We start from the raw sequence: 19,103 nt of genomic DNA on the forward strand, positions 1-19,103 counted from the left end.
GCTTCTTTCCTGCCCATACAAATTTATTGATACCCTTCTGCCATTCTAAAAGATTCGCATCTTTTTTGAGTATAGGTAACATTTGGAAAAGAAATAAAAGTTTTGGTAAGATATTCATTTTCACTGCCGCTATTCTTCCCAGCAAAGATAAGTGCAACTTCTCCCATTTTTTCATCTCTATCTGTATACTATGCCAGAGTGGTTCATAATTATACTTAAATAATTTCCCATTTGAGATTGAAATATTAACTCCAAGATACTTGACCTTTTTGACTACCTCACATCCTAACATTCCTCCTAATTCTTCCTTTTGTTTAGTATTCATATTTATGGCTAATATTTTTGTTTTCCCTAAGTTTATTTTAAAACCAGACACTTGACCATATTGATTAATCGTATTCATTAAAACCATACTGGATTCCTGCGGTTGTTCCAATATTATGACCAAATCATCCGCAAAAGCACGCACTCTGTATTGCTGCCTAATCTTAATTCCTTTTAGACCATCCAAGCCCCGTATTTTATTCAACAATACTTCCAAAGTTATAATAAACAATAGTGGGGACAAAGGACAGCCCTGTCTTGTACCTTTTCCAATTTGAAAAGAGTCTGTTAAACTTCCATTGACTATGATTTGAGCTGATTTCTGTTGATATATTGCTTTAATTGACTGTAAATCCTATCTGCATTTTTAACTCGATCAAAGGCTTTCTCAGCATCCAAAAATATGAACGCAGCAGGAATTTGATTGCTCTTTCCTAAGTATTCTAGTGCATTAATAACTAATCTAACATTACTTTTCATTTGTCTCCCTTGTATAAAACATGTCTGGTCAGCGTGTATCAATTGTTGAATAACCAGCATTAACCTATTTGCTAATATTTTAGTAAAAATTTTATAATCTACATTAAGTAATGAGATAGGTTTATAGTTTTTAGGTTGAGTAGTATCTTGATCTTCTTTGGGTATCAAAGATATAAAAGCTGTCTTCCAAGATGGAGGTACCTTACCTTCCGTTTGAATCTTATTAAATAATTCTCTAAGAGGTTCTACCATTTCTAATTGTAAGTTTTTATAGTAAGCCGCTGTCAAGCCATCTGTGCCTGGTGCCTTCCCTGACTTTAACTGCTTAATTACCTGTAAAATTTCCCCCGAGGTTATTGGTTGATTCAATTTTTGCCTGTGCTCTTCTTTAACTAAGGGTAGTTTCTTTTTATCTAAATATTTGTCTATATCTGAACCATTAATTTTATCCCCCTTATACAACTCTGTAAAAAAATCCTGAAATGCCTTTTGAATCTCATCCTGTTGAAACACCTCCTTCCCTCTATAGGTCAATTTAGATATATTTCGAGATTTCCTTTTTTTCCTAATCTGATAAGCTAACCATCTGCCAGGTTTGTTTGCGTTGCAGAAAGTATTGTGTTTTGCGTATAATAAACTAGTGGCTACCTGGTCAGAAATCAACATATCAAATTGAGATTTTAATATGGCAATTGCTTCCTTGACCTTTGTATCGCCTGGGTTTAATGTTAACTCCAGCTCTTTCCTCTTAATTTCCTCTTCCAATTCTATTCATTTTACCCCTTATTTATGTCTATGTGCTTTATTTATATTTATCAGTACTCCTCTCATATACACTTTGCTTGCATGCCATACGAATTCCATAGGTGTACCCTTATTCATATTAAAAACAAAGTATTTGGTTAGCAATTTTTTACAATCATTGATATACTTTTCATATCTAAATAAGTTTTCATTCAATCTCCAAGACCTTCTTGCGTGTACCACCCCTCCCAATTCCATCCAAACTGGGTTATGATCCGAAAGGACCCTAGCCGCAATCTTTGTCTTCTTCACCCTAGAAAGCAAATCATTAGTGATTAGTATGAAATCAATCCTAGAAAAGGATTGATATCTATCAGAAAAGAAGGTAAAATCATATTCCTCTGCATTTCTTTCTCGCCAGATATCTCTCAGTTCAAAGTCATCCATCATGTCAAAAAAAGATTTAGGTAGCTTTGCTCGCATCTTAGTATTTGGGCGAGAAATCTTCTTATCTCTCTTGGTATCTATAACGCCATTCCAGTCACCCAATAGTATACAAGACCTATAATCCCACTGTACTAATTTAGCATGAAGATTTCTATAGAATCTGTCTTGCTGTTGATTAGGAGCATAAATTCCCCAAAACAATGTCTTTTTCCCTTCTAGGATTAAATCTAACGCAATGTATCTTCCATAGGGATCTGCTTCAATTAATTCAGCTTTCATATCTTTTCTTAAGTATACAACTATACCATTTTTCTTTTCTGTAGCAGAAGCTACAAAATGTTGACCAAGTCTTGGGTTAATCAGGTATTTTTGATCGGTTGATTTAATATGAGTTTCTTGCAAACAAATTATGTCATTCTTAAACTGTTTAAGATAGTGAAATATTTTCTTTCTCTTCTGTGGAGAATTCAATCCATTGACATTCCATGTTAAACGTTGTCATCTTTGGTTACCTGAAGCTTTTTTAGAGCCTCCTGCATGGCCTGTTTAACCTTTGGCCTAGCTCCTCCCACTGCTTCTGGACTTGTTGCTGTAGCTCCTTGATCGATGGCCGGTGGTTGTTGAGGTTGTTGCCTTTTAGCTTGTTTCTCCATTCATCTAGTAATCATACGGCTAGGTCTTTGTTCCATAACACCTTGCGCTTCTAGGAGAGAGAGAGATGATCCATCTTATCTGGTAGTTGTGTGGTTTGCTGTCTGTCTTGCCCTTCTTTTTTTTTATTAAAGTTTTTTAATTTTTAATTTAAAACAAATACAACATAGCAATAGCAATAGCAGTTAGACTTATATACCGCTTCATAGGGCTTTCAGCCCTCTCTAAGCGGTTTACAGAGTCAGCATATTGCCCCCAACAATCCGGGTCCTCATTTTACCCACCTCGGAAGGATGGAAGGCTGAGTCAACCCTGAGCCGGTGAGATTTGAACAGCCGAACTGCAGAACTGCAGTCAGCTGAAGTAGCCTGCAGTGCTGCATTTAACCACTGCGCCACCTGCGCATCCTTCTTTACATGCTATAGAAAGTGTATCAGTTGGTTACAAATAGACTTTTGCGCATCTCTTCCACAGTCAAGAAACATAGTTCATGTTAGCTCGAGCATTTTAACTCAAATATTCATACATGTCACCATCATCATATATCCATTTTCATTTGACTATAATTATTATTAAAAAAAAAAGATAATGGTAATAATAATTTTTGTTTCTTAAACAATACATGCCCACACCAGTGGGGAAAGAAAAAATCGAAGAAAAAGAAAAAAAAACAAAAAACAAAAAAGACAAAAAGAACAAAAGAAAAAAAAAAGAAAAAAAAAAAGAGGTAACACAGGTATATATAAAAAAAAAGTATATCAGCTGGTTATAACATGTTTTGGTGCATCTCTTCTATTAATTCATATTATAATTAATTCATATCATAATTCATATTAATTCAAATATCTTAACTCATATGTTTACCATATTGACATCATTATACCTCCACTTTTAGTTGACTACAGTTATTTAAACATCCTTCATCCTTAACTATGCCAAAGGTGTAGTCCATAACCACATGCTGACATCTCATTTACTTGTTTGTAAAATCCTCTATTAACATCAAATCCTCATATCCTGTTTTAGCTGAACATCCATAATATTTAATACCAAAAATTCCATCTTCCGTGCAATATAGTTTATTATCATTCTCCCTTCTTTATGTAATTATATCATATATCGTAACATTTTCCCCATATTAGTTAACATTTAACTGTATATATTTTATTTTATTTTTTAATAGTAACAATTATTGTGATTAATAACCTTTGTATATGGTCCAAAAATATTTCCAACCTTCCCTTCTCATATCCAATTATTATTTATCATATCAACTCCACATTATATACATTACTATCAATATCAATTATTATTCAGCTATATCTATTACAAATAAGAGTAATTAGATTTAGCTAGTTTCAAATTGTATTCTTCCATCTATCAGCCTATGTCTCTCCAATAACAAAACCTTCTCAATCCTATTGGCATTCGTAGAACAGATTTACCAAATGTTTTTATAAGCAAGTCCAAACAGGGATATCTTCGCACCTTTTTACTCAGGATGCCTCTGATGAAATAATAACGTTGTCCCAGGCTTGTTAAACTTTTCAATTTGTTTTTAATTCTCAAGGGTGGAATTAAAAATTCTGCAAATGATGTTTCATAAAGTGTAGATTCTTTAATGCTTCTCATTCCTCCTGCGCTCTGTCTTTTAAAATAAATCTTCTGTATGGCTGCATCTCTTTCTCCCTCCGAAATAACCCAGACGCCCTGCATGTCAGCAAGTTGAGAGGCTTCATTTCTCACATTCTTCATTTGTATTTCAGGAACATTCAAACATTCAACGTTCTCACTTTTTTCTTCCTTTTTTAATATCAAATGGTCCATTTTTTTTTCAAATCTTTCATATGAGTCAAACAACTTTTGAAATGCAGAAAAAAACATTTGAAACGAACTTTTCGGAGTATGTATCGACGCCATGTTGTGACGTAGTCTAAAATATTTGCAAGTAAAAACACGCTGGGAGCTGTGCGATCTTATCTGATCTTAGACCAACACAGTCAAGCAATAAAAGTGTCAGATCGTAAAAAGCCAATTTATAGTAAGTTAATTTACAGCCCACTTAAAGAGAGTCAGAAAAAGTATTAAAGTAGGTCTTTGAAACATCTAAGAAATAGGGTAACCACCGGGCATAAATCCATTAAAAAAAATAGCAATATAGCAATAGCAGTAGACTTATATACCGCTTCATAGGCCTTTCAGGCCTCTCTAAGCGGTTTACAGAGAGTCAGCATATTGCCCCCAACAATCTGGGTCCTCATTTTACCCACCTCGGAAGGATGGAAGGCTGAGTCAACCCTGAGCCGGTGAGATTTGAACCGCTGACCTGCTGATCTAGCAGTAGCCTGCAGTGCTGAATGTAACCACTGCGCCACCTTGGCCGCTAGATTCTTCTGTTCTTTGGTTTCAATTAGCTTAGATTTTAGTGCGGACCGTCTCTCTTTGAGTAATAAAATCAGCTTACCAGTTGAAATCACTTCTACCATTCTTAGGGGCTACCTGCAGTTTCGGTTAGCATACAGCTAATCCAGAAGGAGTTGGCAAAAGGGGTTGAATTCCGAGCCCCCCCGAGACCTGCGAACATCTCTGAGGTCACTGGATCTCCCCAAACCTTCACTGTCTCTTCGGGACAGCTAGGATCGAAAACGACCCGTCCAATTCCTTCGGAATAGGGGAATTTCAGGAATAGCCTGAAACTCCATCTTCTCACTGTTAAGCCCCGCCTTCTTCCTCCTGTCTTGCCCTTCTTGTGGTCTTTCTCTGGGTCCAGATGGTGCAGGATGTCCAGCCTTCAAAATATTATGGTAAAAATCTCGGGCTTTCCATACAGAGTTGAGACGATATCTTTGCCTATCAAATGTAAGTATAATGCCAAATGGTGCATCCATCTGTACTGTATCTGACGGTTTCTAAGTTCTTCAACTAAAAAAGCATAATCTCTCCTGGCTCTTAGCATTTGAGGTGGTATCTCTTTCAAAACAGTTAGGTCTTGACCCCCAATTTGGAGCTTAGTGTTATAAGACTCTTGTAATATCGTATTTCTGAGCTCTCTTGTAGTGAAATATATAACAACGTCTCGAGGGAGCTGCTTCTGCTTTGCCACCCAAGAATTAATGCGGTAAACTTTATCGATTTGCCAGTCAAACTTAGCCCCCGGTCTTCCCACCAGACAATCAAAAGCTTCTGAAAGAATCTGTTTCAGGTTCTCCTGTTTTTCTTCACGCAACCCCCTTACTCTTAATGCCAGTTCCATTTGCCTGTACTGTATCATCATAATTTCTTTTTCAGCATTTTCAACTTTTTGTTGCACCACCTCTGTTTTCGATGTCAAGTTGATATTAGCTTCATTAAGATCCTCTAGACTATCTTCAATTCCGGAAACATGTTCTGTCAGTACAGTTACAAGCCCCAGCATATCATCTCTAATTTTAGCAACCCTGGCATCAATTTTATCATACAACTCCTCTTTAAATTCTTTTATCTCCTCTTTTATCTCCTCTTTTATCTCCTCTTTAAAGTCTTTAAGTTTGTCTTCCACTTTAATTGTCTGGGTGTTGAGAGCCTCATTTAATTCCCTCAGGAAAAATTCTTTCATTAGCAAATCTCCAGTAGGGGGCATAGAGAGCGGAGGCTGCGACTTTGTGCTAGGTATTCGGGATGTGCTTCTGGGGGCTGAGGGAGGGGGTTTCAAATTAGGATTTGGTTTTGAGGCCATTCCAAGTTTTATCTTCAAGCAATTAGTAAAACTCTACTGGTCCACTGTACAGCTATGGAAAGAGGTATTAAATCTTCCCCTTTGTTTTGAAGTTTTTGAGGCTCGGTAGGACTTTGCAAAAGGTTTCAGAAAATAAGCATTGTAACGAGACAGTTCAGCATATTCATCGCCATTTTAAGTGTCTGTAAATTAGCAGAATTAACGGAAGAAAGAGAGTCTTGTAAAAGTGAAACTAATTAGTAAAACTCTGCTGGCCGGCTGTGAGGCAGAGTAATAAATCACTCCCTTCCTTTGAAGTTTTAAGGCTCTGTAGAATTTAACAAGGAGATTAAGAAAATAATCATTGTTACGGAAGAATTCAGCAGGCTGGTCACCATTTTAAATGCCTCTTTAAGTAGATAGATTAATGGAAGAGGGTCTTGTAAAAAATGAAGCTAGGATTTGGATAAACAATTAAAGTCCTCGCATACGAGCTCAGCTCGTGTTAAAATCAAATAGTTCAAGCTTTGATCTGAGTGGGAGGATGCTTACTTCGTACTCCACAAGGCAGTTGGAGATTCCCCGCACGGATACCGTTCTGCCTCCGGCTGGCCCCCCTCTCTCCGCAGACACAAAAGCTGCAAAAATCAGAATGCACTTGCACAGCAGAACTAATCTTCTTCCCTTCTTGCCCGAAGGGTAAGAAACCTGTTAGATGTCTGATAGACGATCATCTAAACAGATAACGCGACCAGGAACTCAGGAGCAGCTATGTTAAGCTGCTTCCATCAGTAAGCCCTGCCCAGGAAGTCACATTTTGATAGCTTGACGTACAGGTTGTCTGCCAGAGGTTTTTCCAGTACTTGGCGGGCCAGGGGTATGTGGTCATCCATGGTCTCAGTGTAGATGAAGATGTCAATCAGGTAGACGAGGACCCCCTTGTAGAGGTGCTCTTGCAGTACCTCGTTTATTAACTGCATGAACACTGCTGGGACTCCCTGTAGTCCGAAAGGCATCACTTTGAACTGGAAGCTCCCTAGGGGGCTGTTTTCCACTCATCTCCTTCCCTAATCCGTATTCGATAGTATGCCTCTCTGAGGTCTAATTTGGTGAAGACTTTTCCCTTGGCCAAGTGAGATAGCATATCTTTCATGAGGGGGAGTGAGTATAGATTGTGTACACACATGGCATTTATCCCTCGAAAGTCCACACACAGTCTCATAGTTATGTCTTTTTTCTCTTTGAAGAGGACTGGCGCTGCAACCCATGGTTTAGGTGGCTCGATGAACCCTTGTCCTAGGTTTTTGTCTATGTATTTGCTCATTTCTTGCATGTCCCAGGGCGTCATGATGTACAGCTTGGGTTTGGATAGTTTTGCCCCAGGGATGATTTCGATGTCACAATCTACCACACGGGGGGGGGGGGGTGTTTCATTCTGTCTCACTGAATACTTCTGCAAGGTCCTGATATTCAGTCTCTGAGGTTTCATCGGATGTGGCTCCCAGATGTTCTGGTGTGCTGCTTGGGTTTTGTTTCTGCTTGCTGGCAGAAAAGGGGTTGGGGCCCCTTTTCTATCCTAAGCCTGCAGGTACCCCCTTGCCACCAGATAATTGGTCCCTACTTGTCTAGCCAGGAGAGTCGCAGTATGACTGCATCTGTCATTTTGGGGGCTATTATGAATTGAATTACTTCACAGTGATCCACTAGGTCTAGTCTCACTGGTTCAGTCAGATGGGTGGCATAGGCTCCCCCCCATTAGGGATCCGTCGACCTTTTTGAACGGGATTGGGTGGGCCAGTCTTTTTGCTCTGATCTCCAGTTTCAGGACTGTGGTCAGATTGATCAAGCATCTAGTGCAGCCTGAGTCTATTAGGACTTGGAAATACCCCTGGCTTCCTGTCTTTGGGGCTGTGAGGTGTATTGGAAACAGGAAAGGACGAATTGGTTCTCTCACCATTGGGTCATTTTCGCCCTCGTCATCACTGTCGTAGGATTCTGGTGACTCGTCATTGTTGCCTTGGGTCCCCCCCCCCCTTCATCTGATTGGGGAGAGACCTCTGCAGCCTGGAAAGCCTTCTGGGATGCATAGGTAGCCTGTTTGTGGCCGCATTCCTGTCGTGCCCTGGGTATTAGTTCTGGCCTCGGCATCGGGGTTGGGGTCGTGCACACGGATGCCATATGGCCCATCCCCTTGCATCTGTAGCATTTCAGTGGACTTCGAGGGAGGGCTGGTCTCAGGGCCCGCTGTGGTGCTGTGGTTCCCCGTCGGCTGGGAGGTTTCAGGTCAGGTTGACCTCTCTCTTTTGTGTCCGGTGTCTTTCTCATGTCGTTGGCATGCAGCCCGCTGTCGACTTTTATTGCTACTCGGAACCACTCAGTGTCTCAGTTTGGAATATCGCGGTAGGCAGTTACTTGGGCAATCTGCTGGTCCAGACTTGTTCTGAAAAAATACACTAACAGACGCTCTGGTATAGGGGGTAGCCTTCCAATGACTCTCCTAAATTCTCAGATGTGCTCTTTTATGGGGTGGCCCCTTTGCTTTAGGTCGCTGAGCTCATCATACAGGTCCTCCTCCACCTCCTCAAATCTGGCCTCTAGCAGTCGTAGGAAGTCATCTATGCCTTGCAGTTTGGGGGCTCCTCTTGTGGAGGGCTGCTAGCCATTTCCTTGCTTCTCCCTCTAGTCTCTTTGCGATAGTAATCACTATGGCTCTGGGGGATGAGTAGAGGTGTCCATAGCATTCCAGGTGGGCCTCAACTGAGTCAAGGAATAGGGCTAACTGGTCTGAGTTCCCATCAAACTTTCCTCTGAATCGGGATGGTTCAATCAGCAGTGCCCTTCCCTCCTCTTGTCGGCCTCTGTATGCTTGCGCTTGATATGTCTGAAGATACTCCTCAGTTCTAGTTCGGAGGGAGGTGGAGATTGTCTGCCCTGGGCAGCCTGCCTGCTACGTGGGAGAGACACTGGCTTCTCGTCACCTCAAGAGGATCCATTGCTCCTCCCCTCTCTTCTGGCATGCATAATGACCTTTATTCACGGAGGGTGACTGAATCAAATTCCTCCCTCCGTTGCTCAATGGAACTTCCCAGGGGCTCCATTTGGGGCTTTGGGGGCCTGGCTTGATTCCAGTCCAGCATCCCCTCCACTCTTCCCAGCTCGCTTAGGGCCTTTCCCTTTTTCTGGGCATATGGGTGGGGTGGGGGCTTAGCTGATTTTAGGAGTTGATTACTTATCTCCTCTTGCTTCGCTCATCTTGGCTTTAATGGCTGATCTCCCGCTCTGTTCGGATAGCTGGCCTTTTGCCATTGTCTTCTGAGTTCCACCCCCGATATTTAAAAGCAAAAGATGGCTGTCTGTAAAGTTCCCTAACAATGCCTCTTCATAATAAGCGACCCGATATTGTAATGCAAAAAGCAGTGATTTATTAACAGCTTCATTAGGCATTCTTCATTAGGCATTTCTTATTCGCAGCCATCTTTTTTGCTTTCTTTATCTGCTTTTGAACTTTGCCCGTGTTTCTGTCCTCCCTTCAGCCTGTCATAAATCACGTTATCCAATAGCTTCATTCATCTCAATCCAGCTACTGTAATCTGAGATCCAACTCCGCCACCGCTCTGCATGGAATGTCAACACAGAGAGTTGACACTGGCAAGTCTACAATAAAGTCCATAGAAATCTCTTCCTAGGGCTTCATGACTTCAGCCACCGGTTGGAATAGAACGGGGAGCTTCCTGAGGAGCTATTTCATTGAAGCACACATAGGGCAACTGGCTATATATGCCTCTGTCTCTTTTCATATTTGACCACCAAAACTGCCTCTTCACTAACGTGAAGAGTTTTTACAAACCCAAAATGTCTTGCTGCCTTTGTGTCATGACTTCTTTGCAAAATCGAGGTCTGTTGGCTGTCCCTTTCCACACCAACCCATCCTTCGGAGACAGGTTGTCTTTGTGCTGCTTGAACCACTCATCTCTTGCCAAGGTGTCTTTCAGGGGTTGCACTATGTCCTGGGCTGGCTCTAGTTGGGACGTTGCTTGTTGTCAAGTGATGGCCGGTGCTGTGCACTGTTTAGATGGGATGATGCAAGTCATTACTGCCTCTTGGGCGATATTGTACTGCGGCACTTTGTTGCAGAGTAGACACCAAGCACTTCTAGGTTCTTGTGGTCTGTCCAGACCTCGAATCAGACCTTGCTTCCTTCCAAGAACTGTCTTTACATCATGAGGGCCCACCAGACTGCGCAAGCCTCCTTTTTCCAGTGCCTTTCAATATCGGCTTGTGGCACGTTTTGATGTGGCCTGCCAGCTGCCAATGGACCTGGTGGCAGACTTGGACAATGAGGCGGTTGGAGAGGAACTTGGGTCAGTTCTGGAGTCTGGGGAAGTCTCTGATGGATGCTCTGCATTGGATGCAGAGATAGAGCCAGGGCCATCCAACATTTCCCAGCCACTGGAGAGACATCTGCCTTTGGAAGCTGAGATGAGTGAGGAGGAAGAACAGCTGTGGCCTATGTCAGATGCATGTATGTTCAGAGCAGTTAGGAGAGGTGAACAATGGAGGGCAGGGAGTCATCTGGGGAAGCAAAGCACATGTGGCTGGGGAATAAATAAAAAGAAGGGGGAGTGGTTGTTGTAGGAGACAACAATTTGTATTTCTGGAGTTTTTGCTCATTCATACATCAAAGATTGTTTGCAGCCTTTCGGCTGGTTGCTCACGGCCTTCCAATTATCAATAAGGTCTGTTGCTGCTGTTAACTCCTTGCAGGACTCTTGCCTGGACTTTTTGGTGGGTGAATGCAATTAATTCACAAGAGGTAAATAAAGAGGGGGTTTTCATGTCAAGGAATCTGTTTCTTGCTTCCTCTAACCGATCTGGGGGTGAGGTGGGTTTTGGTTTCTCCCCTCTTCCCCCACCCCCTCAGTTTTCAGCAGATTGGTGATCAGCAGGGCTATCTGGGTGAATGTGGGAATGAATTGGTGGTAAAAGTTTGCTAAGCCTAGGAAACTCTATAACTGCCTCCTGATTTGTGAGGCTCCCATTCTAGTATGGCTTTCATTTTGCTGGGGTCCGTTTCCACTCCCTCAATAGAGATACAGTACCCCAGATAGTCCAAGCAAATTTGGTTAAACTCATACTTGGGACAGTTTTGCGTACAGTTGGGCTCTTGGCAGTGTCTTAAGTAGCCCTGACTAGCTTCATGTGCTGTTCAGGGGTTTTGGTGTATATTGATATATTCTGACCCCCCCCCCTCCGTACGGTGAGGCACGCCAACACAAGATTACTGCTAGACAGTTTATTCACAGTAAATTAACACACCGACAAGACTTTGGCAGCAACCAACCCAGACTTCCAAGATAAGAAATACATACGAGAGCTTCTCCAGCATTAGTATATTAGTTGAATCCTGCAAACAGCCTCCTCCCAAAGTCTCTTCTTATATACTCTTGGGAGGGGCCTAATCACAACCACCTGAGTCCAATTATCTCCTTTGTCTCCTTAATTGCTGCCGACGTTTATCCGCCCGCCTCTGCCGGGCGTCCGAGACCAATTCCCCCTGAACCTCATCACTGCTTAAAGGCCTGACGTCTTCACCACTGCTCCAGGGCCTGACGTCATGGGCACACTCCCTTTGGCTTTCACTGCTGCTCCATGCCTCAGGCGCCTCCTGGTGACCAACCAGCCTCTCTGGTCCCTGCTCGGAGTCTGAACCCTGTCCAGGGTCCTCCACATCTTCCAGAGCCGACTCATAGAGCCTCTCGCTATCGGAGTCTGTTTGCAGCTCCATTGGCTCCTGCTGGGCCACAACATTGATATATCACCAAGTACACCAAAACCCTCTTTGTATAAATCAGGGGTGTCAAACTCAAGGCACGGTGGCATACAAGCATGCACACACGTGCTTTTGCCACCCGAGATGAAAAAGGTTCACCATCTCTGCCCTATTTTGTTACTCTTGTAGAACACTGGACCCGCTTGAGTGGTGGTTGGAGTTCCCTCTTCCTCACTGGACTGGGGAGAGAACTCAACGACTGCCATCCTACATGTGTCTTCTCCTTTGGCTTCATGAGGGACCTCTTTTGGACTGACTGGCAGATGGAGAAGCAGATGCTGGCTGTGGTACGAGGCACTCGGCTGCTCAATGGCCCTCTTTCCCACAAAGAAAATAGACTCCCTGATTCTGATGAGGCTTGCTTCCTCTGGCCAGGGTTGTATCCTCTTTGCCCCCTCTGGGATCCAACTGTCATTCAGGCATTTTGCAGGGTTGACTTTACTGCATGGCGTGCTCTCAGAACTCCATCAGGTCGATCTCTACCACACTGGCTATTTGGAACCATGCTTGTAGGTTGCATGGCACCTCTCAGGGTTTGCAGTTTTGGTATAACTCTTGGTTCAGCCTTTCTCGGATGTAGGAAACCAGCATACATTCAGGCCACTCCCTCCAGTGGCTAGTTAGGCTGCGGAAATCTTGGCTGTATTCTATCGCCGGCCACTTTCCCTGCTTAAAGGTCCAGATACAGGATTCCGTGTGTCAGGCAGCCACAGGCTCTTCAAATTGCCCACATAAGATCTGCATAAAAGTGTCCAAATTGCCCAGCTTTGGTGCCCTGTTACCATTCAGGGACACTAGCCTTCCGGTAGCACTGCCATCCAGGTTGGATACCACCGTGTGAACTCAGGCTGCATCATCTGGGTACATCCCTCCATAGTGCTCCATCTGGGCCAAGATCCCCATAAAAACGGACCATCAGAGTCTGGAGGGGGGTCGTTCATCTCTGCTGCTACCACCAGTGGAGGTTCTTCATAAATAAACGGTTTGTCGCAGCTATCGCTGTCACAGCACCCAGTGATGCCACTCCTTTGATCTCTAGCCCACCAAACCTTTCTCTCCGTCGATGGACTGCAGGTGGCTGCTGGAAGTTTCCACTCAATTGGCTTGTCCTACTCAACTGGTTGCTTTGCCTTCCACTTGTTCCCTCAGATCACATTAACTCCTTCGGGAATTAGGGGGTCCTTCCACTGCCTTCCCTACGTTTGCTGCCCAGTGGGTTTTTGGCCCCTGGTAGGGGGCATCTCTCAACTGCTCCCTTAAACTCGTTGACTGTGGCTCTGGCTTCTCAGCTCTCTGGGATGTCCACCTTCTGTCTGTATCCCTATCCTGGTCTGCAACACCGCTGGGGCTTCTCCAGCCAAGGTTTCTCCCAACTTCTTCTCCGGCTCCTTGTCTATTGCTGACATCTTGGGTTTCTGATCTCCTGCTGGGATCCAAATAGTCACTATTGTGAAAGCTGATTTAATATCATTTGTCCATTTGGCACATCCCAAAAAAGAAACTTCTGACATGTAGGAACTACCAAGAGTAAAACTTTATTAAAAAGTCCATTTAGTCATAGCAGAAGCAAAGTCAGTTCTGAGATTTTCCTGCAAAAACCCACATAAGTAAAAAACCCTTTTCATCCCTGGGCCGCCGACAGTTCATTGTCCACCAATTACACTCAGTACCTTTGCTTGGAAAAACAGTCTGCACCGGCTGGTAGTTCCAAGAACTTGGCTTTGGTGGGTATCTTCTCTCTGGCAGCAGAAGGTTCTCATGCATTCCTTAGCACTTCCCCCCCCCCCACCAGGGGTGAAATTCAACAGGTTCTGACATGTTCTGGAGAACCAATAGCGGAAATTTTGAGTAGTTCAGAGAACCGGCAAAAGCACCTCTGCCTGGCTCCAGAGTGGGGGACACTTCCAAAACAGTTTTTTTTTTAATTGTATCGTCTAAATGGTTTTGAATTCTATCTCATTTAATCTTAAATCTGTTTTCTTTGACTCCCTTCTTTGTAACTTTTATCTTTATGTTGTATTTTTCTCTCATTCTTAGTTTTGCAACAGTCAACTTTCCAAGCTCTTTCAGTTCCTTCAATATCACCATCAGTGTAACCTGAAAGATTTCTTTCCCAATTTGTAACATACTTTTTTCCAACAAATTTTACATTTTATATTTATGTCTTATCTTCTAATACTTTTTATATAATTTCTCTTCCTGTACTAATTCTGCTCTTACTCGTTTCACTTTTTCTTTTCTTCCATGTCCATTTTTCTCCATAGCTCACTCTTGGCACTATCAAAGATTGTCCATCCCACATTAAGAATTCTTGCCATACTTATATCTCATACTGTGCCTGTCATAAATAATCAGATCAGTTGTGCTTTTGATTCATTTATTTCCTACATTTGCATATGTTTTTGTGTGTATTTCTGTATGTATGTGTGTGTACATGCTCACACTCTATGTATTTGAAATAAACATTTCCTAAGCAGATGTTCATCAAAATCAACATTCTCATTCATTCTTGGAGCTAGGAATAGTCTAATTACGTATTTGACATTCTCTCATCTAATTCCAAGCTTCCACAATGGTTTTTTTCCCCTGGATTATATTCTATCAACATTATATAGAACAGGGGTCCCCAGCCCACTACTGGGCCTTGAGCCTTTTGGAACTAGGCTGCAAAAGCAAATGGAGCATGCCAGTTGATGGTGTGAAACCATCCCCCCGTCAGTCCGCAAAGCCAGAAAGGTTGGAGAACTCTGATATAGAATTTTTCCAGAAGTCGCTCTAGTTTTGCTCAAGCCTGACATACAGTCATCATCAGATTAGGAATTACTGTCTTCATCTGTACCCACAATGAGATATATTAAATAATACTTTAACTTTTGTTTTTCAATTTTTCATTTAGGTTTGCCATAGCAAAAGTGGAGAAGTTAATTCTGCAAAAGTAGCAAATCTGGTAAAAGCTTATGTGGACAAATACAAACATTCGCGAAAGAAAAATCCAGATGAAACTGTTTCTGTGGAAAGAAAATAAATTCAGAATGAAAAAATGCCATCAGGATGACTGCAAAGTGCAATTTTGACTTGGACTTTTAATTAGAAATAGTGGCTGAAATCTGATTTTGATAAGATTATTTTTCAATATAGTGTATAATGTTTTCTTATAAATAAATATAGATTAATGCTTAAACTTTATCCTTTTGCAAAAAGCTATGTAAAAAGAAAATAAAAGGAATAAAAGACACAACCCACCACTCCCAATTAGTTGAATGCCACATACAGTATTTTTGATTCACACAATCTGTCAGAATTTTGGGCAGGATAATAAAATACATGTGAGTCAGGGAAAAGACTGGAATAATTTTTCTTTGATTTTCTTGCCATTCTTTTTAAACCATAGTAAATGTTTAAAAATGTCTCTCTTCATAAGCTCAGTGTTTGTGTGTTGTCTTTTCATTTCTTCTCTTGAGGATTTGCCAGAGTTAAATCCCAATATAGTTCTGAAAGGCATAGTGTAGATTTTAATCTAGTACTTCATCATTGGAGAACCAACACCTATTAATATATTACACAAAAGTATTTTGCATTACATTTAACATTGGGTTATTCCTTGCCTAATTTAGTTTGTGTTTAATATGTTTCAATACAGCATACTTCTAATCTTCCAACCATTTGAAACATCTGACGGAATATAAGAGGTGGATTGTGTAAGCAACAATCTTAGTCAAGTTACCTATGACAAAATATTGACATTGATTTTAAAGCAAGCAGTTGTCTGAGGCCTGTGAAATAAAAGAACATTACAGCAAGGATTATACTATGATGAAGGCAGCATGCCAAATTCATAACACCATGTCATTATGACCTTGTGCTGGTTTATTGCATGAAGTCCAAGTGGAGAATGTTATACTGATCTTAAATGTATAGTAGTGAGTGGTGAGGAAGGTTGCTACCTAAAAGTGATTCATTAAGCATATTGCAGCTATATTTCAGTTTTTTGCTACCAGCTGTTTTTTTTTCCCCATAAATGAACAGCTAAAAAAATAACAGGCTCTGATTATTCCTTGTAACAAAATGTAACCCTGGCGCAGTAATTGCCTTTCATTTCATTGTAAGTGTTGTACTTAGAACCTAGGTCAATTAAAGGTGTAACTGGAAGAGACAAACCAATTAAACATGTCTTCTTGAGAGCACTTGTATTTCTGGCAGACTCCACAAAAAGGCTCAAGACAAAGGGATCACCCGGAAAGTTAAAGTAGAGCAGTATCACAGTTATCAATTCACATTCTACGTCAGACAGTGAACTCTTTGTCTATATTGTTTGTATAACTAAAGATAATATTTATCTTATAGTCTTAAGTGTGGATATTGTTTTTACAGTCTAGTGCTATGTGGCTGCTGACACTAAGTCTGTAGAATGCAATTTTGTTTAAACTTATAATTTGCATTTTATAATTAAGTGTATTTCTCAACTATTTAAGATGGGATGGGAATTCATAGATATACTATGTGTTGGTTTTTTGCATCTGTTATTTTCTCAGTGTTTCTGAATTTAGGTCTACTTTAGAAGTTCATGAAATTTCTCAGATTTGTGTGCTCATTTCTTTGCTGAGTATATCTTTTGTCTGCATAAAATTTCATATTCACAAACCAGACTTTAAAAATCTATGATTGACCATGGAGTTAACTTACTTCTTGATGCAAAATTAAATAGGGACCCAGTTCAGTGCTGAAAAGGAGAAAGAAGATTCCTGTTGAGGTTGAGAGAATCTTCATTATTATTATTATGGTGAGATGATGGATATGGAAGTTTGCTTAATGTCTTATTCCCATTTCTCTCCAGTATAGTAGCAGCAGATTGTAGCAAACTTTCACTGTCTTTCCAAACTGAATGAAGGGGGATATTGACTAGCATGCTATTGGCCTGTTTCCTTAAATATTTTTAGAAGTCATTCCCTAATCTGCATTTTAATTGATGGTTCAGGCACACACCACTAAATTAAAAGATATTTGTTTGCTTTATGTGACAAGTACTTCACCTGACAGTGAATGGAGGTATTGTGTAGTTGTTAGTTCAAGATGCATCTATTTCTGAATTAAACACTGCAAGCATTAAGTCGGCATGCTTTGCTTGAAGTATTTCTGGTGCTGGTCACTCCGGGCAGTCGGATTGCATCCAACATTTTTTCCTTTTCTGATCATTTGGTCAGTACTAATATATTGATTCTTGCTGGACATCTTTATGAAGTGTGTAAATGACTAAATTTGGCTAATCTGTACTATTTTTTTAATTAAAACAACACTAGCCTTACACAAATATATGGGGAAAGCTTGTAACCAAGCTTAGGTACATTTGTTCATTATAATAAGATTGCAGTCCTTCCCACCAAGAGAGGAAATTCAGTTGGTTAATTCATTAGGGTATCTGAAATAGGATTAGTTAGAATAGCCAAGTTATTTTTGTATTCCTGTGCCTATTGACTGAAATATTTATTTCTTGGTAGTACATTGCAAGAATTTCAGTAATAAAACAAATCCAACTGCTTTAAATTGCTATGAAAAAATGATAGATATTTTTTTGAAATGGTGCACTGAGCATTCATTCCAATCTTTTGATGTGCATGTGGCTTAAATGTGTTATAATTTTAAATATAGGAAAATTAAAATCAGGATCACAGTGACTGATGTAATCCAGACTCTGATGTCTGTAGCATAGGACTGGAGTAAAATATACTGAAAATAAAATTCTAAAAAGTTTTATGTAGTTCAGAATATTTTCTAATAAATTCTTTTGACTAAGCTGGAATGAGTCTGCCTCTTTTTAAATTGTGCTGATTTAGAAAACTGTGTTACACCACTTCACATTCAATGACTGGGTGGTTCGCTATAATCACTACATCCCAGCCACAACGTGTACACTAGGTATTGACCCATCTCTGTTTAATGCCTTGGAAACTGCCTTTTCTAAGAAGCATGGAAACCTAATGTCAGGTCCACATAGTGTCCTACCATTCTGTTGTTGGGGGGGGGGGGGGGGCGGTTATGGCTTGCTGGCATTTTTTCCATACCTTTGCTTTTGCAAAGGGAATTACGGAGGGGGATTGTCTTTGGAGACGGAGCAGACTCCCAGCCAATTCCAGCCTGGTTTCAAGATCATCATGCCCTGAGAGTGAACCATTATCTGCCTAGCACCTCAGAGTTCTCAAAACAACCTTACAGCATCACATTGGCTGGCAGTGAACTGGTTGGGGTGTGTGGGTTTGGGGATGAAAGAATTGCTTTGTACTTTGTGCAGGATTTTTCAGATTTTGTCTGACTTTACTGCAACCACACCCTCAATAAAAATCGTTTTGATTCAACTCAATGGAGCCAAGAGTCTTGCTTTTCTGAGTGACCAGCTGGGACAGGTCCTTACATTAGGCGAAATCTGCAAAGTTGATCAACCTGGAGGCATATTGCCCTACCATTGGGACCATGAACGCAATGTCAGCCCAAGGCAATGCCCAAGAAAAAGCTGAGTGCTGGGCATTGACCAGCCTCCCGCTGGGCTGGACCTTTCTGAGTGGACAGATGAGGTTGGGAACCTGGGAGATTCATCAATACCCAGGTGGTCCATTGGAGTCAGAAAGAAGGAAGACTGGGAAGGAAGAACCAGAGGAGTGACCATCATGTGATGCAGCTAAGGCAGCTGTCAGCAAGAAAGACAACCGGAAGAGCTTGAGGATGAGGACAAGGAAGGCAGAGAATCTGGTCACACCAAACTACCGATGAAGCAAACCATTTGGTTCATGATGCATGCCTTCCAAACCCTGAAGGCATGCGAGCCATATGTTACAATTGCCACCAGTGTGGCCCACCAGACCTAATAGGAGGAAGATGGGGGATGAGTGTCAGTGCTAGACACCACGGTGAGAGCTGCAGTGAGAGACCACATCAAAACAG

General features: G+C 41.4%; 1 protein-coding gene across 4 annotated transcripts in view; it reads left to right on the forward strand.

Annotated features, from left to right (window-relative positions):
* The window catches only part of SCAF11 (SR-related CTD associated factor 11), an 89,516-nt gene extending 71,556 nt beyond the window's left edge, over nucleotides 1–17,960 (forward strand). For 3 of the 4 annotated variants that reach the window (XM_032222110.1, XM_032222109.1, XM_032222111.1), the window contains one exon: nucleotides 15,067–15,195. In XM_032222110.1, the coding sequence (XP_032078001.1) occupies nucleotides 15,067–15,195 (129 nt within the window). Of the gene's footprint in view, nucleotides 1–15,066 lie in introns of all 4 variants that reach the window. The other variant, XM_032222112.1, reaches the window with a different exon arrangement.
* Nucleotides 17,961–19,103: the final 1,143 nt, after the last annotated feature.

The sequence above is a fragment of the Thamnophis elegans genome, chromosome 7 (assembly GCF_009769535.1).
Source record: "Thamnophis elegans isolate rThaEle1 chromosome 7, rThaEle1.pri, whole genome shotgun sequence".
Lineage (NCBI taxonomy): Eukaryota > Metazoa > Chordata > Lepidosauria > Squamata > Colubridae > Thamnophis > Thamnophis elegans.